General features: G+C 44.9%; 1 protein-coding gene across 1 annotated transcript; it reads right to left on the bottom strand.

Moving 5' to 3' along the window:
- Positions 1-6,035: 6,035 nt before the first annotated feature.
- MKKS (MKKS centrosomal shuttling protein) lies at positions 6,036-27,042 on the bottom strand. The gene is made up of 4 exons (XM_082252074.1): positions 25,645-27,042; positions 19,626-19,801; positions 10,098-10,208; positions 6,036-6,485 (listed from the first exon to the last, which is right to left on the bottom strand). Exons 1-4 carry the CDS (start codon positions 26,633-26,635, stop codon positions 6,042-6,044), a joined length of 1,722 nt encoding a protein of 573 aa, XP_082108200.1. The 5' UTR covers positions 26,636-27,042; the 3' UTR covers positions 6,036-6,041.
- Between the last annotated feature and the right edge of the window lie 843 nt (positions 27,043-27,885).

Raw genomic sequence — 27,885 nt, 5'->3', positions numbered from 1 at the left:
TCACCACAGACAGGATCTTCCCGAAAGACGGGAGGTTACATGTACCCTCGCAATAGCAAGAGAGGAAGGCCAGGGTCCGTTCCTTCCAATCTATGGTTGGTTGATGTGTGTGCAACCAGGGAAGTCCCAACACAATGGGAAAGTGGGGTGAAGGTATTAGATCGAAGGTAGTGGTCTCCATATGAGACCCGTTAGTAGTGACTAGGAGTGCCTGTGTCTGACCAGTGATCGGACCAGAGGATAAAGGAACACTGTTAATAAGACTTACTGAGACAGGTTTAAGTTTAGAAATAATAGGAACTTTATTTAAAGCAGCAAAACGTATGTCAATATAATTTCCACAAGATCCTGTGTCAATCATGGCCTAAAGCCCCGTACACACGTACCGATCGTCGTCATACAAACGTCGTCGGACGAAAGATCTGCCGATTGTACGCTTGTTAGTATGGTGCCTCCGACAGCTGTCTGCGCACATTCTGCGGACAAGAGTCTTTCTTGCAAACATGAAAATTTTTGTATGCCGACACCAGAACGGACGATTGTTCGCCAGTCAGTACAGAATTCTGCCGACAGACCGCAGATTTGCAAGACTGGGCATGCTCAGAAAATAAAAAACACAGGGAAAGTTAACCATTACATGACATCACTTCTGCAGTCAGCTGAAGTCGGCGGACAACATTCTTGTGCTGTCTTTGCAATTTTCAACAGACATCGACATCCCGGGGAGAAAAGACGAACGTTTGTATGACGACGATCGGTACGTGTGTACGGGGCTTTAGTAGTAATCCTGTTCTGGTCCCACTGTAATGTTAAGCAAACAGAAAGGTAAGGGTTAGTGATTGAAGTTGTCAATCCCCCTAGGAGGACATGTGAACACTCACCCTTCTTTTTGTAGACTAGGGGACAGACGTTTATCTTGTGATCCGGGGATGCACAGTACAAGCAGAGATTACCAGATCGTCTTTTGGCTCTTTCCATAGTTGATAGAGGTGGGCGTATGGTTCCTACCTCCATAGGAACGGGGTCAACGGCCGAAATCCGAGAAGAACTGGATAATGGCATTCCCATTTTCTCAGCCTTTCTTTCTCGTAGTCTTCTATCTATGGTGATACTGAGTTGTATCAATGCATCCAGGGTTTTTGGCAGATCCGCTCGGGCGAGCTCGTCTTTAACGGCCTCCGATAGGCCAAGCCTAAATTGGGTTTTCAGAGATGCATCATTCCATTCTGAATCAAGGGTCCATCTCTTGAATTCTGCGACAAAGTCTTCTACAGGTCTCCTACCTTGTTTCAAGGATCTTAATTGAAGATCGGCAGTACTCTGCCTATTGGGATCATCATATAGGCTAGTGAGTTCTGCTAGGAACAAGGCATAGGAGTTGAGAAGCTGGTCGTTTTTCTCAAAAAGAGAGAGTCTGCCCAGGCCCGAGGATCGCCTGTTAGGTAAGAAATAATAGTACAAACCTTAATGTGATCAGTAAGGTAGGTACGGGGTTTTAGCAAGAAAAGTAACTCACATGCGTTTTTAAATTCGCGAAATTTTTTGCGATCGCCTGTAAATACCAAAGGAGGATTTATTTTGGGTTCAGGGGACTGAGCAGTGGTAAGTTGTGTCAGTCTAGTCGAATTACCTGCTGCGACAGAGCCTGATTGTCTTCTTTTAATTCAGCAAGTGCGTGTATTAACGCAGTTACTTGCTGTTTTAATTGTGTCATCTGAGTGGTTATTTCTGCTGAATCCATTTGTGGTTCAATCTGTAACGCTCCTGCGTTTTACGTATGATGTGGATTTTCAGCTGCAGAAATATTCCACTTCGGTAGTCATGTAGAGAAACGCTGGAGACACCAATCCCAACTCCCAATGACTCATCATGTGTGGAGGATCTCAATTCAGCAAGTAAATACACACACTCAATAAGATGTTTCCTAGAGTGACTTATGTATATAGTAACACAGTGATGATAGGTTGAAGAGACAGGTTGGGTAGAGATGGTAGATGACAGACACTTGAAAGGAAATGTTCTTGAAAGTAAGATAGTAGCAGATGGGATGCAGATAGGTTTAGCAATCATGTATGGTAGCAGATGACAGAGTAGCAGGTGGACATACAAGAGAGATCAACCCAGTGCAAGAACAGGTGGTAGTAGGCTCAAGAGCTAGCAATCTTAGATAATGCAGATGTAGTAATAGTCCTTAGTATGCAGAGCTAGATAGTGTAAGCTTTAGTATAAAGGTTATAGAGGTTTCCCCTGTGGGGTACTTATCACTAATAGCAATGTAGCAGAGGAGAGGTTCGGCAAGAGCGGATGATCCGGTAGCGGGATACAGGGATCAGCGCAGCGTGGTTCCGACAGCGAGGTATGCTTGCAAGCATGAGAGCTTCAAGACAGGTTAGCATCAAGGCACAAAGCAGTTTGAACGAACACATGTGAGTGAGAGCCGGCGATCTAAATAGCCATCCAGTCCGGCGCTCAGTGATGACAGCATCAGTCTTAAAGGTGTATGCGCACCTTACCAAAAGAGAATGGTGGGGCGCATACACTTATGAAAACGTAATAAGGGTACTCAAAGGTACCAGAACATTACACCGACGCCGCACCCCAGTCTATTTAGGAGCTTAGTGATGCCGTGGTCCAAATCTGTGAGGAAATACCCCAGGTCACCATCCATCATTTCATTAGGAGCTTGCCCCGACATTGTCAGGCATGCATATGAGCACGTGAGGGCCATACAAACTACCGAGTACTAGTGATGAGCCAAACACCCCCCCCAGTTCGGTTCGCACCAGAACACCGCGATCGGGGGAAAAGTTTGTTAGAACTTGCGAACTCCATTGAAGTCTATGAGACTCTAAAATGAAAAATCAAAAGTCCTCATTTTAAAGGCTTAAATGCAAGTTATTGCCCAAAAAAAAAAAACCAAAAAAAAGTGTATGGGGGTCTGGGTACTGCCCTGGGGGACATTTACCAATGGAAACATTTTTTATTTTTATTTTTTAAAACAATCGTTTTTACAGGAGCAGTGATTTTAATGATGCTTAAAGTGAAACAATAAAAATGAAAAATTCCTTTAAATATTGTGCCTGGGGGGTCCCCTTGATGTGCCTGTAAAGTAGCGCATTTATACGATGTATGTAGTCTGCTGCAGCAATACTGACATTTCTAAAGGAATAAATGTCATTTAAACTTGCTCACAGCTGTAATGTATTGTTGGCTCCCAGCAATACAGATTAAAAAACCACGGCAAAATTGAAAACGGGAAAAAAAAAAAAAAAAACGACGTGGGTTCCCCCCCCCCCCGCAAAATCCATACCAGACCCTTATCCAAGCAAGCAGCCTTGCTGGACAGGATAAGGGGGGGGGACGGGACGAGGGAGCCCCCGCCCTCCTAAACCATAACAGGCCACTTGCCCTCAACATGGGGAGGGTGCTTTGGGTTGCTCCCCAAAGCACCTTGTCCCCAGCAATTTTTTTGTTCCTATTTTTCGGGTGCGGCGGGCGATGTGATTGACGATGGATTTACATCGGGGGACACTATTTTTTTAATAAAGGACTTGTCAAAATCTGGCTTTTGTCTATTTTTTTTTGTAAACTTTTTTGGTGAATGGATAGGGGTACGATGTACCCGATATCTATTCACATGGGGGGGGGGGGGGCGCCGGGATCTGGGGCCCCTTGTTAAATCAGACTTTTGGAAAATCAGTGAGACAATCACACAAGCAGGAAATTACATTTTCATGGGGCATCCTGTATTCCATCTGTGTACAGAACACCTCCAGGTAGCCATATTGCATTTTACAGAAAACTACAGAGCCGCAGATTGAAAAGGAAAGGTAATTTTTTAATAACATTGAGGGCTAGTTCACACCACATGCATTCCAGTGCTTTGTTTTTATGAATCTAAAAAGGCATAGAAAGGTAGTTGCATGATTTCCAATGGCAAAGTTCACACCAGTGCTTTCAGTTTCACAAGAAAAAAAAAAAAATGTAGAACAGGCTGCATTCTTCCTGCACAGAACTGTACTGGAACACATCAAAAACACACCGGACCCCAGTACAGTGGAGAAAAAAAAAAGCATCCGGAACACATACATAAACGCTTAAACCATTTCACTGGAATGTATCAAAAATGCATCCAGAATGGATATGGAGGATGTTTTTGTGAAGTTTTGACCCGGCAGTGCATCTGCAGTTGAAAGGAACAAAGACACAGCAGCCCCTTATGACGTAAGAAAAGATGGTGGCATAGGACTCCAGATACGGACTTAAAAAAAGTTGATGAACCATTATGCAAAATTAAAAAAAAAAAAAAAAAAATACAACTATGTCAATTATTTTCAACCCATGTTTATTATAGAGTGTTAAATGTGGCTTGCCTGTAGTTTTATTGTATTGCTGAACAAAGAATTCAAGTACCCCTACCCCACACAAGTTATTTTAAAAAAAGGTCCAGGCATGAGTACAGGTACAGGTGGATGGTTACTGTTACAGAGTCCCCAATCAATTATAAAAAGTTCCAAAAACCACATTTGACTGCTAGAACTATAGACTGAAATAGCTTGAAGGAAATCAGCAACTTAGAGTATACTTCCATTATTTTCAATTGTATCCACTGATATGACTACTGATATACTAGTAGGTTGTCAAATGACAACTAGGGACTTTTCCAAAAATATGCTGAAAACTATTTTAGAAAAAAAATATCTATACATCTCCATTTACCTCGATTATATATATATATATATATATATATATATACACATACACACACACACACACACACACACACAGGATTTATATAGTGCCAACAGTTTACGCAGTGCTTTACAACATAAGGGCAGACAATACAAATACAATACAGTAGGTCCCTGCTTGTAAAAGCTTACAATCTAAGAGATATATCTTAGGTGACTGCAGCAATTTCTATTTATCTTTAGAAAAATTAGAACTTTTTATGAAAACTATAAAATATCTTAGAATACACAAAACAGGTGCCCACATTTCTAATGTAAAAAATAAAAGGCTTATGCACCAGACCAGAGAAAAGGTACTAATAGATGGCTACCAAGCAAAGAATCCCAAGGCCCTGCGTTGATGGGCTTTTGTTTGCATAAATCAGGTTTTGCAATTGCACACAAGTCTATAAAGATGTTCCTTTGTCTTAGTTTTTTTTCCCCTCAGGTTTACAACCGCTTTAATGCAAGTCAACTGCAGAACAAATGCACCAGTCAATGAATCCTGGATTATCTCAGAAGCATCTAAAATGGATGTCAATGTGATGCCATTGTCACATACCTAAAGCCCCATGACCCACAGGGAGTGAATAGGTTTCATACCACTGCTAACTCATACCTTCATGTGTGAAACGCATTCGTGTTACTAAACCCAGGAGCCTGCATTCACTATATCTGATCTCCTATAGTACACCACACATGGAAATGCAATTATGTTAGTAAATATAAAACTACTAAATACCTTTTCTCATCAGCAGTTAAGAGCCGCCTTGTGACTTCTATCAGTGTCTGGTTAAAGCTTGTGGGAGGAGTTTTCATTCTCCGCTGATTGTCCTGTGAGGCTGCAGGACCCCTGACCCTCTGTCTGGACAGTGCTGATTAGCCCAGTGCTGATCACATGCACCCTCCCAAAAAAAAAAAAAAACTCTCTAGTAATACACACCAAACTGAGCATGTGTAGAATGCCCCCAAGGCTCTGTTCTATCAGGAGATGGATTGGGGACTGTAGAGAAAAGGGAGGATCAGAGAAACAGGATCAAACAGCCTTTTTACACAATGCGGAGGATTAACCCCTTTAGGTTCCACAGTGAGTATAACAAGCATGCTTTACTCTATATACAGACTGTTGTGGGTTTAGAAACACTTTAAGGCTTTGTTAATACTGAGTTGTTGGTTCGTGGGGAAAAAATGTCTTATTAGGAATCAAGCACTGTGGACCCACTGATTTGTTAATGTTCTGGAAGTGGTGAGACCGCAGGTTGCTTCTGGAATAGTGGATCACAAAGGGGGGTTTACATTTACCAATCACACTCAATTTTCATCTTTAATAACATATGCCAGGTCCAAAATAAGCCCTGCTGTGTCCACAGCCACTTTGAGTCCATTGTATTTTGCAGTGAAACTATCCACGACCAGTGGCTCTTTCTTCGTTAATAATGGGAAAACATCTGTGCTGCTTCGTGGACTGAATGCTTTGTGGGCACTGCCTAGCATGCTCCACCTCATGTCATCACCCTTTCCGAGTAACTGACAGCCACACTTCTGTTCAGTTTCTATAGAGTTGAAGTCTAGAGTAGAATTAGGAGGAATGGACCAGAAGTGACCGTCCTGAAGATCAGTAAGACTGTCTCCCCCATCATGTTCCAGACTTCGTGCTGCTGATTCTAAGCAAGAAGAGAAGCAGTCTGACACCAGTTTATACTCTGCCACTGAGCAGTTCTGCCCTTCCAGATGGCTGCTGTGGATATTGGCGCTCTGTAACAAGACAAAATTGCTGTGTTAGGATTCTTATGCAAGTTAGTTAGACATATCCAGAGCTTCGATACTGTATATAAGTAGCATCATAGTAGTTGCTCATGCTGATAAACAGAGGAACGAAGCACCAGAGAGAAACGACACAGAGCTTTGGAGAGAGATAATTAAAAACACTACAAATATATGTGCTTTACTCAGTTTCTATTCTATTCCACTTTAAACAAATTATGCCTACCCCCTCATTTATTTTGTATACAAACTTACCCCCTCATTTCTAACCTGACAAGTTTACATTAAAATAGCAAATAAAAAACAGGTGTGTATTTTCCCATGCTCTCTAACCTAATGTGTTCCTCACTTATAACTTGTGTCTGTGTTCCCACAACTCCAAAAGAAAATAAAATCAAAAATGTTGGCTGTGCCTATCCATGTGCAATCCAATTCATTTTTAAACCAAAACCTTACTTTCAAACCACAAAATTGCTTTTATTATTCAGTGACAAACTTGTGTACAATAAAATAAAACAAATGTGACAGTACCAGATGACTATAGTTCAATTAGTAGTGCTTTTCTTCTTGGAAATATTTTCCCCTTTAAATGTGCTTCTCATATCCTGTGGGGGAAAAGAAGTCCACACAAAGCCAGCTCAGAGAGAAGAGTGGAAGGAGAATGAACAGCTAAAGAGCCTGGAATTAACCCCAGCAGGGGAAGGAGATTTTAAACCTGGAAACAGGTCTAAACTGGAGGTGAGCGCAGTGGTGAAAGGTGGTGGGAGTCACTGCACAATTGTATTAACTGCAAACCACAAGGGTGAAGGTGGAAAAACTGTCAGATACGAGAAGCACGTTTAAAAAAGGGAAAAAATATTTGAAATAAGAAAATCACTAATCGAACTATAGTCATCTGGGACTGTCACATTGTTTTTTATTTTATTTTAATTTATTGTACACGAGAAAGTTTGTCACTGGAATAATGAAAGCAAGCATGTGGTTTGAAAGTAAGGTTTTGATTTAACCACTTTAACCCCGCCCACCGTACATTTACTGCGGCACTCAGCCACTGCTGGGCAAAGCGACGTAGGGCTACGTCGCTCGCTCAGGAGACTGTAGAGGGTGAGCGCGCGCGCCACCGGCGGTGCGCTCCCGCCCCCATTGGCTCCATGGGGAGCCAGCGCGTGTGACCGGCGGCTCCGATGGCCGCCGGCCACTCGTGATTTCCCGCAGCAGAGGGAGAAAGACAGACGGCTGATGTAAACACAGCAGTCTGTCATTCTCCCTGAAGTGATCACAGAGGCTACACGATCCTGCTATATAGGATCGCATGTCTCTGTGGTTACTTCACTAGCCACGCCCCCTAACAGTTAGAATCAGGCCACTAGGGACACACTTAACCTCTTGATCACAGTAAAGTTAACCCCTACCCTGCCAGTGTCATTTTTACAGTAACAGTGCATATTTATAGCACTGATTACTGTAGTAATGTCACTGGTACCCCCATAAGTGTCAAAAATGTCAGTTAGGGGTCCGATCTGTCCCCCGCAATGTCGCAAAAAATAAAAAGTAATTGCAGATCGCCGCCATTACTAGTAAAAAAATAAAAATGACATAAATCTTTCCCGTAGTTAGTAAACGCAATAACTTTTGCGCAAACCAATCAAAATACGCTTATTGCCATTTTTTTTTTAACCAAAAATATGTAGTAGAAAACAAATTGACCTAAAACGTTAAAAAATGTATATTTTTTTGAGAATTTCATAATAAATTTGAAAAATATTTTTATTTTTTCAAAATTGTTTATTTTTGTTTATAGAGAGAAAAAAAAAAAAAAATCGCACAGGTGATGAAATAACACCAAAAGAAAGCTCTGTTTGTGGGAAAAAAAAGGACCTCAATTTCATTTGGGTACAGCGTCGCACGACCGCACAATTGTCCGTTACAATCACGCAGTGCCAATCGCAAAATAGGGCCTGGTCATTGAGCAGCCAAATCCTCCGGGGCTAAAGTGGTTAAAAACAATAATTGGATTGCACACGGATAGGCGTAGCCAATGTTTTTGATTTTATTAAAATAGCAAAGCAATTATTTTGACTGTTTGAATGGGATATTTCCCAGCTTCTCCTCTAGGAACTGACTGACAGATGAGAGCAGAGAGACCATCTGACATTTAATACTGGTCATGCAAGCACTGGAGTAAATGGTGCTAGCATGATAGGAAAGTGTGATAAGAAAATATAGTCCCTCTGCAGGCATTCATGTGATGTGAGTTTTTGATTAGTGCATGCCCTCCCAACAAGAAGTTTGGGAAAGATGCACAGGGGATGAGGAGGATGTGGCTTGTCAGCATTTAAAAAGTGACTAGGGACACAGAAGAAAAAATAAATAAAATAACATAAAATCTTGTACATGTTTTGCACTATTTGGCCTCCTGCTTTTGACATTATTGTATTTAGATACAGTATCTCACAAAAGTGAGTACACCCCTCATTTGTGTAAATATTTTATTATATCTTTTCATGTGACAACACTGAAGAAATTACACTTTGCTACAATTTAAAGTAGCGAGTGTACAGCTTGTATAACAGTGTAAATTTGCTGTCCCCTCAAAATAACTCAACACAGCCATTAATGTCTAAACCTCTGGCAACAAAAGTGAGTGCACCCCTAAGTTAAAATGTCCAAATTGGGATCAAAGTGTCAATATTTTGTGGCCACCATTATTTTCCAGGACTGCCTTAACCCTCTTGGGCATGGAGTTCACCAGAGCTTCACAGGTTTCCACTGGAGTCCTCTTCCACTCCTGGTGAATGTTAGAGACCTTGCGCTCCTCCACCTTCCGTTTGAGGATGCCCCACAGATGCTTAATAGGGTTTAGGTCTTGAGACATGCTTGGCCAGTCCATCACCTTTACCCTCAGCTTCTTTAGTAAGGCAGTGGTCGTCTTGGAGGCGTGTTTGGGGTCATTATGTTGGAATACTGCCCTGCCGGCTAGACGCCGAAGGGAGGGGGATCATGCTCTGCTTCAGTATGTCACAGTACATGTTGGCATTCATGGTTCCCTCAATGAACTGTAGCTCCACAGTTCCAGCAGCACTCATGCAGCCCCAGACCATGACACTCCACCACTATGCTTGACTGTTGGCAGAACACACTTGTCTTTGTACTCCTCACCTGGTTGAGGCTACACATGCTTGACATCATCTGAACCAAATATGTTTATCTTTCATCAGACCACAGGACATGGTTCCTGTAATCCATATCCTTTGTCTGCTTGTCTTCAGCAAATGGTTTGCGGGCTTTCTTGTGCATCATTTTTGGAAGAGGCTTCCTTCTGGGACGACAGCTATGCAGACCGATTTGATGCAGTGTGCGGTGTATAGTCTGAGCACTGACAGGCTGACCCCCCCACCCCTTTACCTTCTGCAGCAATGCTGGCAGCACTCATACGTCTATTTTCCAAAGACAACCTCTGGATAGGATGCTTAGCACGTGCACTCAACTACTATGGTCGAGCATAGCGAGGCCTGTTCTAAATGGAACCTGTCCGTTGCCAACAATGTTAGGTTTGGGTTAATGAAGCATAGGCATGTAATGTTATGAAAAATCTTACCATACCTTATAGTGGACATAAGCAGCTAAATGTGTTTCAGTGCATCCGCCTCCAAGGAGAAGCCAAGGATCCTTAAGCAAGTGATTTAAAGTATATTCTGCAGTCTGACAAACTCTCTTAATAAAGGGGAAAAAAAAAAAAGTACAGGTATGTTATTTTTCTGACATAATTACATATTGTGCATCATATATTCAGTCAGTATTTTATTCCTACAAAACTGCAAGGCAGGACATGATTAAAAAACAAAAAACAAAACAAAAAAACACACATTTGCTGCTACAAATTGTGAAAGTTTTTTTCCTTTGGCTCAAACAAGATCACATTTCTCAGGGCCCAACAAAATCAAATTTCCCCACCAATCAGGAGAAGAGTTATATTTTATCAATGAATACAAGGCTTTCCCTGATTGGTTGAGCCAATCAGGAAAAAACTTGTATTCATTAATACAAGGCTTTTCCTGAATGGCAGAGAAGCATTAAGGCGGATTCTATTTAATTCCGGCAGCAGACAGAAGTCGCTTGTACTGCTGCCAGAATAAAGCTCCACAAATTGTATGTAGTTGACGCTATTACAGTATAAAACAGCAAGAGTGGCCAAGAGCAAGTTTGTTTGAGCCAGCTTGGCCTAAACAAAACTAAAATCAAATTAAACCTGGAATACTAACTTTAAAAGACATAGTCCACCTTTTGCAAAAATTTTATAAATGCACCCACAATAATAAAATAAAAAATAGCAATATATTACATTTTTGCATTGAAACCTGCAAAGCACTGCAACCACGATCAGTGTGAACACAAACTCCTGTTTACATCCTGGCCACAGGTACAGGTATGTAGGTAGGTGCTGATCTAGTGTTATGGGGCTGGATAAAGTAAACAGTGCACAAGTGTGGTGATGACCTGAACTCCTCTGGTGCGTTTGAAGATGGAATCTTCCCATTCATAGATTCATATGAATGGATGGATGACATGGTTTCGCAAAAGGTGCACGCACAGCCATTCTAATTTACAAAAATCAAAAGAACGCTCCAGGGAGAAGCCCTGAGAAGTTGGGGAATGCGACCGCGTTTCATATTACACACCAAATATGGGTGTGATGTGAAAGATGGTCCCAAAGATAAACTTTGCCTTTAATAAAACCTAAAATGTACCTATGCTTAAGTATCATCACAAAGCTATTTTAACCCCTTCACACTGACCGTACGCAAATATGCAGCTCCACTGGACTGGGCTTTTTTCTGTGGGGCCCCATATTTGTGCATCTCCTCTTGTGCTTGGAGTGTGCTGCATGGCGTGCTCCCAGCACAGAGACGGGGGCTCACCGGGAGCATCGGGCCCCGTTCTAACGATTGGGACCTGGAATGTTGGACTCTGGGTCACCTAATCGCAGTGATAGCCTCAGATTGGCTATCCCAGTGATCAGTTACTGTGAACCCTGTCCCTTGTGTTTTCGGTCTGTGAATGGAGGAGACCGATACATTGCATCTTTCTTTCTCTGTCCTTGCAGAGAAAAAAAAAAAAAAAAAACGTGCGTGTCAAACATAAAATAGAATTTTTGTAAGAACTTACCGTAAAATGTCCTCTGACAGTTGCCGCCCACTCATACAGTCTTCACTTATGGGTATTGGTCTTATCCACAGGAGCAAGCTAGGCATTTTGTTATAAACATTCACAAAACACTATGCATAGACACACCTATAGGGGGCTGTCCCTTGGGTCCAATACCCCCCTGCTAGCAGCATTCCCAAATCAGTTTGGTAGCAAGCAGAAGATAGTCCAAGAACCCCAAAAGAGAGGGGTGGGGGGCGGCGACTGTCAGAGGACTCCGAGAAAAGAATTTTACTGTAAGTTACAAAAATTCTATTTTCTCTTACGTCCTCCGACAGTCACCGCCCACTCATACAGTCTTCACTTATGGGATGTCCCAAAGCAGTGTAGACATGAGGGATGGGAAGCGCAACCGTCACAAAGGCAACGCAGCACCCAGGTCAGAGAAAAGAACCTTATCTGAACCAGAAAGGTAAAAATGCTGGGTAACAGAAAGGCTCAAGGAGCGAACAAACTCAGGAAAGCAAATTTGCAAAGGGGGAACAACCCCAACAGGCGGGGACAGGCTAAACGCCATGTCACCCTCAAGGCACTGCCGCACACAGAACTTTGCGGCCAAAAGAGGCATCTGCCGATGCCAAAACATCAAGTTTGTAAAATTTGGAAAAGGTGTGTACGGACGACCAAGTCGGCGCTATGCACATCTGGGCCTCCGACGCCTGATGGCGGAAGGCCCAGGACGCACTCACCGCTCTGGTAGAGTGCGCCTTGACACGGAAGGGCAGCACCCATTCCCTAATTGAATAGGCCTGTACTATCATTATTATTATTGCCATAACAGCAGGCACGGTGAAGTGCCCTGTACATGTGAGTAAACTTCTATTTTCCTCAATAAAGCCTGATTGTTGAAACGGAGAGCACTATATTTTCCCTTTTATATTTTGCATCGCATGTCCCGTGTCTTGAGACCTCCGGAGGTGAGAGGCTGGAGTGTCTTTCCAGGAGTCTGATATCCTCATTACATGCTTTTGCTGGCCCGTCTGAGTCCTTTTTGGAGGTGAGAGGCCAATCTAGCAGGTGGAGGGATTTCACAGATTGGTGTGCACTTTTCACGATTGCATTTCTGACACTTGGACACTAATGCACATTTATTGGATTTTGAGCACAATCACAGCTTGTATGGACTTCAGATATTGATTATATTAACATCATTTATGTTTATTGGTGCACGTCTGGCGCAGCACATTTTTTGTATTTATTTTGATATATTGTGGGATGTGAACACGATTGGTGTTTGCTGCCGGCTATATTTGTTTTATGCACAGTGATATTCAAGCACTTTTTCAGTACATTATTCACACACAGTGTTTTTACCTATTTTGAGTGTTATATCACATATTTGGTTTTGCGCTGATAGTTTTTTTGTTATATTTGTTTTAGGCCTGTACTATCGTCTGTCGGATCCATTTAGAAATGGTTGCCGCAGACGCAGCCATACCCTTCCGAGGTCACTCGGAAGGACAAAAAGAGAATCCGACTTTCTGAAGGATTCAGTAGACGACAGGTACACCCTGATCGCCCGGACCACATCCAAGGGATGCAAAGCAAACTCCTTAGGATGCTTAGGATTCGCACACAGTGAAGGCAAGACAATGTCCTCGTTAAGATGAAAATTGGATACCACCTTTGGAAGGAAAGATTGGCGAGGTCGCAAGACCACCTTATCCCTATGAACAACCAGGTAAGGGGAGCGGCAAGACAGGGCCGCCAACTCCGACACTCTGCAAGCAGATGTGATCGCCACCAGAAAAGCGACTTTCTGTGACAGTGCAGGCAGAGGTATCTCCCTGATGTTCTCAAATGGAGGACGTTGCAAAACGGACAAGACGAAAATCAGGTCCCAAAGAGGTAACGGTGCTCTCCTAGGGGGAGCCAGATGACGTACCCCTTGAATAAAGGTGCGGATCAAGGAATTTGACGCCAAAGGGCGCTGGAAAAGGATTTCCAGCGCAGACAACTGACCCTTAATAGTGGTCAGCGCAAGACGTTGGTCCACACCAGATTACAGGAAGGCTAACACCCTCACCACCGAAAAGAAGCGAGGATAGAAACCCTGCGATTCACACCAGGCGAAATAAGCCTTCCAGGTACGGTAATAGATCTTACCGGACGAGGCCTTCCTAGCCTTGAGTAGGGTAGGAATGACCGTCGACGCGAGACCCCGATCTCTCAGGACCTGACTTTCATCAGCCACGCCGTCAATGCCAGCGACTGTAAAGCAGGATGGAAGATCGGCCCCTGAGACAGCAGATCGTCTCGTAACGGGAGCCGCCAGGGAGGCTCGGCGACCAGTTGCATGATGTCCGCGTACCAAGACCGGCGCGGCCAGTCCGGTGCCACCAGGATCACCAACTTCCGTTCCGAGACCAACCTTCGAAGGAACCTGGACAACAACTGAATCGGGGGGGGGGGGGGAAAGGCATAAATCGGACGATACCGAGTCCAAGGCACCACCAGTGCATCCGAGGCGTCTGCCAGAGGATCGTGTGTTCTTGCCACGAACCTTCCTACCTTGTTGTTTAGGCGAGGCGCGAACAGATCCACGTCCGGGGGATCCCCAACGCGCACACAGCATCTGAAACACCTCCGGGTGTAGGGACCAATCCCCCTGGTCCAGGGTCTGGCGGCTCAGATAATCGGCCTGCCAATTCTCCACACCTGGAATGTGAACTGCCGAAATCGCTGGGGTTGATGTAAGCCACCGCAGTTGCGTTGTCCGTCTGCACACGCACAGTGCAACCCCGAAGATGATCCGACCAACGGAGCAAAAACAGTCTGATCTTGGTGGCTCAAATATATCCGCCTTTCCAAGGAATGAGGATGCCTGCCCCACCTGGCCAGGATCTCCGCTTGAAGAGATCGTGTGTAGAACTGTGCAAATGGCATCGCCTCGAAGGCTGACACCATCAACCCCAGGCACCGCATGCAGGTCCTGAGTGATGAGGAGTCGTCGTCCCTGAGGGACCTGACCTCATTCTGCAGAGTCTGGAGTTTGTCCTCCAACAGGAAACCTTTTGCATGGATGGAGTCCAGAACCATCCCCAAGTAAGGGAGACGAACAGAAGGGGACAATGTCAACTTCTGAAAGTTGATGGTGCACCCGAACTCCTGGAGCGTCTGAACCGTGGTTGACAGGTCGCGCAACAGAGGTGGGTTGGAACTCGATCTTAACAGGAGATCGTCCAGATATCCCAGGATTGCAATCCCCTGCGCCCGCAACAGTGCCAGGACAGGAGCCAACACTTTGGTAAACACTATTGGAGCCCAAGCGAGACAGAAAGGTAACGCCACAAACTGATAGTGCTCCTCCGCGATTGCGAATCGGAGGTACCTCTGATGACCCTCGAATATGGGGATGTGTAGATACGCATCCTTGAGGTTGATGGAAGCCAGGAAAATCTCCCGGGCTCAGGGAGGCCACCACCAAACTAAGGGATACCATACAGAATTTTTGAACCCGCACAAAGCGGTTCAGAAATTTCAAGTCCAGAATCGGACGCACCTTGCCCTCCTTTCGGGGCACCGTAAACAGATTCGAGTAAAATCCCCGAAATCTGTCCCGATGTGGCACCGGGACGATCACCCCCTGGGCGATGAGATCCTGAATCACCCATTGATGATCTTGAAAATGATCTGGGGTCAAACGAAGATTTGAGGGAAAGAATCTGTCTGCCGGGTGCGATCGGAATTCGATCTTGTATCCTGACCGAATGAGTTCCTGAACCCACCTGTCCTGAATCTGGGAGAGCCAAGGTTCGGGAAAACAGCGCAGACGTCCACACACCCCTGAAACGGGTGAGGGCGCCCCTTCAGGTCAAAGCGGACTTGGCCGCCGTGCCAGCGTGGGCAGCTTTAGACTTGCCCGCCCAAGGCTTCTTCGGGTAACCAGCGGCCTTGAAGGATTTGCCCTTGTCTTGTGCCTTGAAGCACAGGAGAGGAAACCCCTCCGGATGAATGGACCATTCCCCTTGATTCAACACCTGATGACTCAGGTAATCCGCCTGCCAATTCTCCACACCCAGAATGTGGACTGCAGGAAGAGCCGGAACATTGGCTTCCGCCCAAAACAGAATCTCGGCCACCTCCTTGGCCGCCAGAGCACTCTTGGTGCCCCCTTGATGATTGATGTAAGCCACAGCCGTGGCATTGTCCGACTGAATCCGAGCTGCATAGCCGACTCATCCAGTGAAGCAGGCAGAGCTTGATCGCTCTGAGCTCCAGAATATTGATCGGCAAGGAAAACTCCTCCGACGCCCAAATCCCCTGGACACAGCTTCCCCAGCACTCCACTCCAACCTGACAGGCTGACATCTGTGGTGACCACCATCAATCACTGACAGGAAGGACTTGCCCTGGTACACGACAGGAGACTGGAGCCATCAAGAAAGAACCGCCTTTGTAAGATGGCCCAAGTGAATCTTCTGGTCCAACGACCAAGGATCTCGGTCCCATTTCGCCAGAATCTCCTTTTGCAAGGGTCTCCAGTGAGCCTGAGCAATGGGACTGCTTCTAAGGTCGAAACCATCAGACCCAGGGCCCGCATGCAAGACCGCAAGGAGGACTGATCGGTCTCCATTAGCAACCTGACTGCTTTTTGCAGCTTCTGAAGTTTGTCCAGGGGGAGAAAAACCCTCGCCATAGCAGAGTTGAGAGTCAGCCCCAGATAATTGACACGTACTGAAGGTGTCAGAGCACATTTTTTTTAAATTGATCTTCCACCCGAATTCCTGAGGGGTCTGAACCGCGAAGGAGACGTTGCCCAGGAGATCTGAGTGGGAGACTGCTCGCAACAGGAGATCGTCCAGATATCCCACAATAGAGATACCTCACTGACGTAACAAGCCCAGCACTGGGGCCAGAACCTTGGTAAATACTCTGGGAGCCGAGGCGAGACCAAAGGGTAATGCCACAAATTGAAAGTGCTCCTCTGCCACCGCAAGGCAGAGGAATCGCTGGTGTCCCTCAAAAATGGGGACGCGGGGATACACATCTTTGAGTTCGATGGAGGCCAGAAAATCCCCGATTCAAAGATGCCACCACTGACCAAATGGACTCCATTCTAAACTTCTGCACCCGCACAAAGCAGTTCAGAGCCTTGAATTCCAGAATTGGGTGCACCTTGCCCTCTTTTCTGGGCACAGTGAACAGGTCTGAATAGAAACCTCAAGAGCGTTCCTGCTGAGAAACCAGCACAATCACTCCTTGAGCCAGGAGATCTCGCACAGCCTCCCGCAGATCCCTCAAACGCTTGAGACAGGTGAAGATTTGACTGAAAAAAACCTGTCAGAATTCAATCTTGTACCCAGAACAAATCAGTTTTTGAACTCAATTGTCCTGAATGAAGGAAGTCCAGGGTCCCCGAAAGAAGCACAGACGTCCCCCCCCACCCCTGAGATGGGCAAGGGTGCCCCTTCATGATGAAAATGACTTGTCAGCAGCATCTACTGACAGGCCTCAGGCTTGCCCCAATGCTTTTTAGCCCCTCCAGAAGCGCTGAATGACTTACCTTGTTCTTGCGCCCAGGAGGCACGAAAAAACTGCTTGTAAAAAAGCAGGACCCCGCTTAGTACGGGGAGTTTTACCCTTGGAGGATTGAGGAAGAAGAGTACTCTTCCTGCCAGTCAAGTCCTTGATCAACTCATCCAATGAGTCACCAAACAAACGCTCTCCAAGAAAGGGGAGGTCAGCTAGAGCCTTCTTCGAAGTTCTTCAGCCAAACCATGCGTCTCAAGGCGATGCCCACGGCCGAAACCCTGGCCACCAGGGGAGCCGTATTCTTAGACACATCACACAGGAAAACCAGAGCCTGGATCACCTGGTCCAACAGTTGCAGCTGTTCTGGAGGAACAGTCTTGGGGTCCAAAGACTCCCGCAAACCCCTAATCCACTCTGTCGCTGTCTGTGAGACTAAAACAGACACAAACACCCATTTCAAAATGGAACCCGCCAACACGTGAAATGGCGGGAAGGGGATTCCACCCGCCTGTCCACTGGGTCCGTAAAGACCGGGGAATATTCCACAGTCACAAGGGTAGATTTGTTTAATCTAAAGACAAGATGGTCCATTTTAGGTGGCACCGTCCAACGGTTGGAGACCTTTTCAGCTAAAGGATACCAGCGTTTAAAGCGTTTTGGCACAACTAACACGTGCTTAATGCACCGCCACTGGTCATTCACAATATCATGAAAAGTGTTGAAAAAAGTAAAACCTTGCCAGCTTTCTGAGATTTCTGGGAGCCAAAATCCACCCGTGACCCTGCTGGCGTGGGCTCAGCCAATTTTAAGGTGTCCCTTACTGAAATAATCAGGGCTTCCACTAATGCGCATTCCCGCGCTGCGGCTGAAGAGGACAGGTCCTCTTCACCATCTGACTGCAAGGACACGACCCCTCAGGAAGGAGAGCATCTGGGGCAATCAATCTCTGAATCAGAGGACACCTCCATGGACGGAGAAGGCAGCAGCGGCTTTCGGCCATCAAGCTTTTTCATGACTAAATCAACTTTTGTCGCCAGGCTTTCTAGAGCTGATGAAATCGCAGCCAGTGACTGCGATCCGGACTGTCCGGGAGTCGCACATAACAGGTCTGAGGGTGAAATCACAGTTTGGGACTCCATATTGCCAGTTGCAAAAAATGGAGTACTGTCGCTTTAAGAAGCGCCGATTGCGGTTCCCACCACCGATCGCAGCGGTCTGCAGAGATCCTCTTTTAACTAAACTAACAGCAGAGCGTGCAGGGATATGTCCGCAGGGACCTCAGTACTGTACCACCTCAGATAAAGAGTCCTACTGATTGTTCCAGCAGCATGCAGAGACAGGAAAAGACCTCAGCCAGCAGCAGGAAACAGAACACAGGAAGTGATCTCGCCTGAGTGAAATGTCATGCTGCTCAGTGCCGCACAAAGGCTACACAAACATGGTTGCCCATACAGTTCCAAAAGGAGGCTCAGGTAAAATGGCTGCCCCATACAAGTCTATAGGAGAAAAAAACTACACTGCCCACACTTTAAGATGGCGGTGCCCATGGCGAGCCATGCCGCCAGGGAGCGACACTATGAAGGCCTCAGGATCCACAACAGGAACCAGCAAGCCCAATGTACCACGCCCCCCCCCCCCCCCAGGCTGCCAGGCGCTCTAGACATATAGCCCCTGCAATGACAGGGAAGGGGGGGTAGGACACAGACCGGGCACGCCAGGGGGATCTTTCAGTAGGTACAAATCCTGTTATCCCCAGGAGAGAGCCAACATCCCCCCAAGGCCAGCAGGGGACGAGGGGGGCACATTTACTCACCATACTATGGACCGGGTGGGCTGCGCTCTGGGCAGACTGCATCCCACCCAAGTGGGGGTGCTGCCAGCCGAGGGGTATGCTGCGATTCAGGGCGTTCCAGGTCGTTGCATCCCGGCAAGGCACCTGTTCGCAGGCTCATCCCCATCTGGAAAAGGGGCACCATTGTGGCTAGGCCCAGTGTGGGACTATAACCTGCTCATGCTCGTAGGCCAGGCTGGGGGTACCATAAGGATCTAGATTATCCAGTGCAAAGCCCCAGCCGGCATCTTTCCTTGTAGATCACCAGGAAATACTTCCCTGAACACTAGCTAGCAAGTAAGTAAAGAAAAATCAAAGAAAATATTCTGAAAAGAATACAAAAACTGATACATGAGTCCCAGCAGGAAGCCTAGGTCCTACTTCTCTAGGCAGAAACAAACTGATGTGCTGTGTCTGTGAGGGTTATGTCTGGAGGGACAGCCCTGTGGGCGTGTATATATAAAAACTTTGTACTAACGTACTACCTAGACTACTCCTGCAGGTGGCAGCATAACCCACACAGCTCAGGAAGCTGAGGCTGCGTCTGTCAATGGACGATAGAGAGATTTTTGTTGATTCAAAATTTTCCATGAACAACCAGAATAAAAAGCATTATTTACCACAAGCTCTTTCAGGGAGGTCTCATTTCGATTGCAGAGCACAAAGCTGCACACAGACGTGTCACAGGGAATAAGATGCAAGTACTGCTTGTTTCCATGGGACATTTTGCTGATTTGCCTGAGGCTGCCATAGCAAGCAGAGGAAAGATTGCTTAGAGAAGCTATAGACTGTGCACCTGTGAATGAGGGGGAAAAAAGTCAATTACTTTAAGCTGCTGCAAAAATTTTCTGGAAAAGATCATAAATATTAATGGAGGAATATATATAGCCACAACAGCAAATAAGAAGACTGATAAAAGGAGACCTGTGCAATAAAAGTTGGTTATTCATGATTATTTGAAATACTTGATCTGTGTCATTGCCAGTAGGTCAGCTGCAAATTCCTTATATCACGTGTCTATCAGACAGCAAAAAACATTTGTTCTAGAGCTCCCTCTGCCTATACCGTGCCAAAGTGCCAAGCTCCTGCCCTGGAGGGTGCTACACCCCTTCTTAAAGAAAAACTACACAGATATATGCAGGCTGCCACTGCTGACCTCTAGTTCCCTGGCTCCCATGGCTATGGGATAGAAAGTAAAAGAAAAACCTGCCCAATGGGACACAGATTTAAAAACAAAAAACACAAAAACTTGACATTACTCTACATTGATATGTTACTCTATTTAACCAACTGCTTACCAGGCTAAAACTGACACTTCTCTCATATGTTCAGTGTTTTTTTTTTTTTTTTTTTTTACTAGAAAACTACTTTAAACCCCCAAACATTTTTTTCTCTCTTTTTTTTTTTTTATTAGCAATGGCTCTAGAGCAGGCATCACTAAATGGCGGACCGCGGGCCAGGTCCGGCCCCAATCACTCTCTCACCCGGCCCGCAGCGGTCGCGCCATTTAGATGCCTGTTCTTCTCTCAGCTGTCACGCTTTCGCTTTCATCTTCACAGAGCCAACTGCGGGAGGCAGGGACAGTTCTGAAGGGAGGGCGGAAGCTAAACAAGCCAGTGATTGGTTGCTAAGATAAAGGGCAGTCCAAGCAACCAATCACCAGCTTGCAGCTTCCGTCCTCTATTCAGAGCTACTGTGCCTCCCGTCCTCCTGTCTGTGTAAGGCAGGGGAAATGTGTGAAGAGAGAGAGGTGATGTGTGGCGAGGACGGAGTAGGAGGAAGAATGGACTACAGCAGAACAAGATGGAGTGTATAAATAGGTCACTATTTTTACAGCATTAGAAAACTATGATCACTGAGTGGGGAGAGATGTTGTAGCAGTGATCACTGTGAAGGAGGTAGTAAGCAGTGATCACTGCTGCTGATTGATGGGAGATCAATGTCTGAACCTGTGTAAACCCTACATCTGGTGCCTGCTATGTCTGCTGTGTGTGATGGTTGCAGGAGACATTGAAAGGGATCAAAATGCTAACTAATTGTCAGAGTGCTATAGTGCTTTTTTTCTCCTATCTCAATCTTAAGTGCAGTCATTGTTTGCTGCCCCCTATTTTATGTTAAGGGGCACACTGATGGGCACAGCAAAATGTGTCCATCAGCATACCCCTAAAAGTGGTTGTAAACCCCCAAGTAGTGTTTGTATCTAAAGGTAAGCCTATAATAAAGCTTACCTATAGGTACTGTAGATATCTACTAAAACTTGCACCGTTTGACGTTATCAGCACATGCGCTCTGAAGGAACCCGTGTGCCCTGTGCCATGATTGGCGGCTCCCGCGCGCATGCACAGGAGTGACGTCATCACTGCTCTGGCCAATCAGGTGGCCAGGTGACGCGAACTCAGGAATGTAAGGCGGCTGAACATGTCAGCCATGTTACCAGTGAGCGAGCGGCGCTGCGGGGGCTTCGTTCTAAGGTAAGTATTTCATAATGAGCTAGTATGCGATGCATACTAGCTCATTATGCCTTTGTCTTCCAGGTTTTTTTTTTCTTAGGTTTACAACCTCTTTAACATAAAATGTACCCATCAGAGTGCCCCTTAACATAAAATAAGGGGCATGCTGATGGGCACATATTATGTTAGTGGGATTGCGCTGATGGGCACATGTTAAGGGGGCACTCTGATGAGGACACCTGAAGTAAGGGGGCACACTGATCTGAATACCTGATCTAAGGTGGCACTGTGATGGCCCCACCTGATGTAAGGGGGCACTCTGATGAGGACACCTGATGTAAAGGAGCACTCTAACCTTATTTGATGGGTACAAATGATGTAAGGGGGAACTCTGATGATGGCACTTAATGTAAGGGGGCCTTATGATGAAGAAGCCTGATGTAAGGGGGGCACTCTGATGGGGACATCTCATAAGGGGGTACCCTGACAGTGGCAACTGTTTTATGGGGGGACCCAATGTAATGAATCACTCTGGTCGGGGCACCTGATGTAAGGGGGAACACTATTGGGGACAGTTACAGAGTATTACCAGAGCGTGTGGGGAAAACAGTAAGAAAAGCATCATAGAGCGTGGCTGTGCCAAAAAAAGGAAAGTAGAAGCGTACAATCTTTCATGGCACAGACTTGAGATTCGGACCTCGGCCAGAAGAAAATTTTAGTGACCGGACCTCCTTGAATTTTAATTCACTACCCCTGCTCTAGAGAATAAAATTGCTGTAGTTGTGCCAATTTTGCAAACTTAATTTTTTTTTTTTTGGAAAAACAATACTTTTATGGGAGGTAAACAAAAAAAACAATATGACACCATTCTCTATAAAAATATGAAAGATGTTACATCGAGATCAAAAATGTTTATCTAAAGCTTTTTTTTAAAAAAAATACTGTTTGCATCAGACCAGAACCGATGTCATGACGTGGCTCCAGTCCTCCTAGACTATGGAGTGCTGCATTGAACACGTGCGTTTTACACTTTGCAGAAGTATAAAGCTGTACGAGGGCACACTTGGGAGGGACATTAGACTTATTTAGGCTGATCTACATTATGTAACTGTTATTATCATGTAGAACACTGCAAGTGAAAGCTCAGTATTAGCATAAGTGTTTCTACTGCATCCAGTACTTTACTGTGTATTCACATTTGCCCGAATTCAGCATTACCTAAAATCAGGAAAAGAAGGTAAAGCTTGTACAAAAGTCTACAGCAAAATGTTTTCAAGTACCGTATTTTCCGGCGTATAAGACGACTTTTTAACCCCTGGAAATCTTCTCAAAAGTCGGGGGTCGTCTTATACGCCGGATATCGTCTTATAGGCCAAAACTGGAGAATAAGCGGTGGTGGGGGGGAAAATCGGGGGGCTCAAAAACATCCGCGGGGGTATGGAAAAAAAAAAGAGAGAGAGCAGCGATGTGACCAGATGAGTCGGGAAAACATGCCTCTTTCATATGTCTGACCCGCCAGCCCTTGTATCCCATTACTCTACCTTCTTCTCTGTGTCCTTGCGTCTCGCTCCTCCTACAGCCGCATATTAACCCTTAGGTAACGGAGCTGCATGGATGGATGGCTACAGCTGGCGGAGAGGTGAGCGGTGTGGCGTACGGGGAGATGGACACTGGATCAGCATGCAGGGATAGCAGCTTTCAGATAACAGCTTTCATGGGGATACACAGCTTCATGGCTACAGCAGGGCAGAGAGGAGGAAAGGAAGGTGAGCTGTATTGGCTCGGCTTGTAGTCTTACACGGCGAGTATATCCCAAACTCTATATTTTAACTGGAAAAGTTGGGGGTCGTCTTATATGCCCAGTCGTCTTATACGCCGGAAAATACGGTAAGCGTTACAGCAATAACTCAAGGTGGAGATTTAGTAAAACTGGTGCACACAATCTGGTGCAGCTGTGCATAGTAACCAATCAGCTTCTAACTTCAAGTGGAACTTCACTCTTCCAATCAATGCTACCAATGTTACAATCATCTTACCAAGGTTTGTAAACCCAATATTTCATATTCCTGAGATGTGCCTGCTGTACCATGTACTTGTATGAAAAATTATTCCGTTCGCTTTCTATTGGTTCCTTTGTGTAAAAATGTGTTTCTATTTAAAATTGAATGGGTTGTTTGATGAGTGTTTAAAATCACTTCAAAACTTTATTTTTACATTTCTTAGGTCACTTTCTGTATTCTTGCCTAGGCAAATTAGGCCATACATCCCAGGAGCATTCATGGGGGGGGGTGGGTCTTTTCTCAGATGAGCACAATCCCCTGCATGCATGCTTGAGCCAAGGGCAGATGGATTCCAGAGAGTAAATGCAACATGTTGGGGGGGGGGGGGTTGTTTCTAAAAGTGATTTCTCAACAAAATTAAGCAAGGAGACATGGATGGGTGTGGGAGTTTGCTTTGAATATTAAAAATGAATTAAAACGAGTTTTGGTTTGTGTGGGTCAGATGCAGTAAAGATCTGTATTCAGCTTGTTTAATTAAGCTTTGCCAATAAAACCTAGAAGCTGATGGTTTGCAGATTCTGTTTGCACCACTTTTAGTAAATCCCTCCCCCAAATGAATACAAATAGTTTGCACTGTATGCAAAAAAGTCAAACAAATTCAGAAATCAAGATAAGACATTTCAATAAAATTATTAATTTACAGTATCTCACAAAGTGAGTATACCCCTAAGTAAAAATGTCCAAATTGAGTAAAAACTGTCAACATTTTATGTGGCCTCCATTATTTTCCAGCACTGCATTAACCCTCTTGGGAATCACAACCAGAGCTTCACAGGTTGCCACTGGAGTCCTCTACCACTCCTCCATGACAACATCACGGAGCTGGTGGATGTTAGAGACCTTGTGCTCCTCCACCTTCCGATTGAGGATGCCCCACAGATGCTCAATGGGGTTTAGGTCTGGAGACATACTTGGCCAGTCCATCACCTTTACCCTCAGCTTCTTTAGCAAGGCAGTGATTGTCTTGGGAGTTGTGTATGGGGTCGTTATGTTGGAATACTGCCCTGCGTCCCTGTCTCTGAATGGAGGGGGGGGGGGATCATGTTCTGCTTCAGTATGTCACAGTACATGTTGGCATTCATGGTTCCCTCGATGAACTGTAGCTCCCCGGTGCTAGAAGCACCCATGCAGCCAAAGAGCATGACACTCCCACCACCATGCTTAACTGTAGGCAAGACACACTTGTCTTTGTACTCCTCACCTGGTTGCTGCCACACACGCTTGACACCATCTGAACCAAATATGTTTATCTTGGTTTCATCAGACCACAGGACATGGTTCCAGTAATCCATATGCTTAGTCTGCTTGTCTTCAGCAAACTGTTTGCGGGCTTTCTTTTGCAACATCTTTAGAAGAGGCTTCCTTCTGGGTCGACAGCCATGCAGACCAATTTGATGCAGTGTGCCACGTATGGTCTGAGAACTGACAGGCTGACACCCCACCCCTTCAACCTGTGCAGCAATGCTGGCAGCACTCCTATGTCAATTTACCAAAGACCACCTCTGGGTATGACGCTGAGCACGTCTACTCAACCTCTTTGGTCGACCATTGTGAGGCCTGTTTTGAGTGGAACCTGTTCTGTTAAACCACTGTATGGTCTTGGCCACTGTGCTGCAGCTCCGTTTCACGCTTTTGGCAATCTTCTTATAGCCTAGGCCATCTTTATGTAGAGCAACAATTCTTTTTTTCAGATCCTTAAAAGTTATTTGCCATAAGGTGCCATCTTGAACTTCCAGTGACCAGTATTAGAGAGTGAGAGCGATAACACCAAATTTAACACACCTTCTCCCCATTCACACCTGAGACCTTGTAACACTAATGAGTCACATGACAAAGGGGAGTGAAAATTGCTAATAGACGTTATTATACGTTTAGATGTTAATGGCTGTGTGTTAAGTTATTTTGAGGGGAAAGCAAATTTACACTGTTAAACAAGCTGTACACTCAGTAATTTACATTGTAGCAAAAGTGTAATTTCTTCAGTGTTGTCACATGAAAAGATATAAAATATTTACAAAAATGTAAGGGGTGTACTAACTTTTGTGAGATACTGTATATGTAATCATCAAGCAAACCAAATCTGAAATACATTACCCTTTATACATAGAAGTTTTTATTTTTATTTTTACCTGTCATTCGACTTAGTGGTTCCATAAGAGCTGCTCCTAATCTTTCCACAGCAACGATCTTCTGCTCCTTTAAATATTGCATCAGAGATGGATGAATAACTTTTTGACAGACAAGTACATGAACATGGTCATTCACTAACTGTTTGCCTAAGGCCAGCAACTGTTCCAGCATGACTTGTTCAGGGTCTACACCATCCACCACATCCACAGAGCCATCTCCTGTATCACTAAAATCTCCAGACATTGAAACGGAAAACAAGGCCAATTTAATGTTTGCAGAGGGCAAGTCTGACAAAGCTAGGATTCTGTTCCAACTACTACCTGGCATTTCGATGAGAACACCAGGAACTAAAGTAGATTCCATTACACTCAGACCTTCAACTGAGACAATCATGGTCCTCCCTAATATCATATTAGATCTGCTCTCTAAAGGGACTTTAAAGAGAAAGGCTTTGACAACTAAAATGGTAATGTAATCTACTTCTTTTATGGTAAGCATACAAGCAGGTTTACTGCGAAGCACAGATCTCGTTAGATCAAAAAAGGAAGCGTTGCAGCTAAAATCTACATTTAGTTTGCATGCACAGTCCTCCGATGTCAGATAACTCAAGCACATGTCCAAAAGTCTTTTGTTTATAGTTATTACCTTGTGAGGGGACAAAGGTAAAGTCAGGCATCTGTCAATGAGGTTGCAGCAAAAAATTACTGCAAAGAGCCCACCATCATTGAAGTGAGATACATGATTACGGACAGAGGACACAAGCAACTGTAAGACTGGATGGCTAACAGACAAACCACCAAGTAAGACAGAGGACTGTGATGTTGTAATAACATAACCTCCACTACCATTATGGACTTGTTTGAGCCGACCAGTTGGTCCATAGCATGTTACTGCAATCATCTGTAGCACATTCAGTGGTCCCCTGATTGAAGCACTAGTTACGGGTCCAGCTGTACACTGCGATGGTTTTTTCATCTCAACTCTTGCCATGATTAAACCTGAAATTTTAGATTACGTCTCCAAGAAACAACTCGGGCTCTGGTTTTATAATTTAAAACTGATCATTTATTTATCTGATGTGAGGATGGGCAAAAAGTATAACATCACAATGGCAGATCAGTAAGTGTCAACAACAGAACTGTAAATGGTGATTGGGATGAGAGTTCCTGTGGTGAAACCAGGAAAAGTAGGACATCTAGTGAGTTCAGTTGCCGTTTTTATTGTCCTTTATAGCCAACGTGTCCCGGGCAGAGTTTTTTGCCACCTTTTGTATAAAATATGTCCCAAAGTGAATGCCTACAAAAGATACTCCTGTAACCCAGAGCCAGTTCCTCCTTAAAAATGATTTAGCTTTCATGGCTCCTTGTTCAGCAGCAAGAAAGAGGGCTCCAAAGAGTGACCTATAACAACAAAAATGGAGTAATTGCAATTAAATGAAGTTTAATACATCATACATCAAAGCAGACTAAATAAACAGAAAACTGAATTCCATGGAAATGAAAATCCTCCCTTGCAGCGGGGCTGCCCCTTTACTGCAAGAATTGTTATGCTCAAGTCTAGGGGGTTTAAAAAAAAAAAAAAAAAAAAAAAACACTGGGATTGATTTACTGGAGAGTGCAAAATCTGGTGCAGCTGTGCATGGTAGCCAATCAGCTTCTAACTTCAGCTTGTCCAATTAGGCTTGGACAATAAAACCTGGAAGCCTATTAGTCGCTATGCAGAGCTCCACCCAATTTTGTACCTTCCACTTTTAGTAAATCACTTTACTCGATATTTCGCTCAAAACAGGCACCCTCCAGGCTGTAAGACTGGTCTCGGCAGCCTCTTCAATCCTATGCCTCTTTGTTAACAGGTTCTCCGGACTTCAAACCCAATTCAGAGCCCATTAAATTGGATGTGAGTATGACATGGGAATAATCCACTTCCAGAGTATAGGGGAAAAAGAAGAGCGTACCAGCTGCCAGGGATGCAAATGATTGAGTAGACTTAAATAAGAATTTAACCCTTGCAGTGCAGGAGCAGCCCCACATGGGGATATGGCGTAATTTTCCTTTCTCTGGAGATGGGACTGCAAAGCCAGCCCCAAACCGAAGACTGACTTTGAGTTGTATTCAGAACAACATTAATACAGAACATGCTTGAGTTTTTATGGGAATATGCAAGTTTGCTAAGGTTTTTAGATATACATGTAAAAGATCAGCTTGATGCAAATTGGTCTGTCTGATTTGCTCACCACATTT

The sequence above is a fragment of the Pelophylax lessonae genome (genome assembly GCF_965119305.1).
Source record: "Pelophylax lessonae genome assembly, chromosome: 3".
NCBI classification, from domain to species: Eukaryota; Metazoa; Chordata; class Amphibia; order Anura; family Ranidae; genus Pelophylax; species Pelophylax lessonae.
This window is presented reverse-complemented; position numbering and strand designations above follow the sequence as displayed.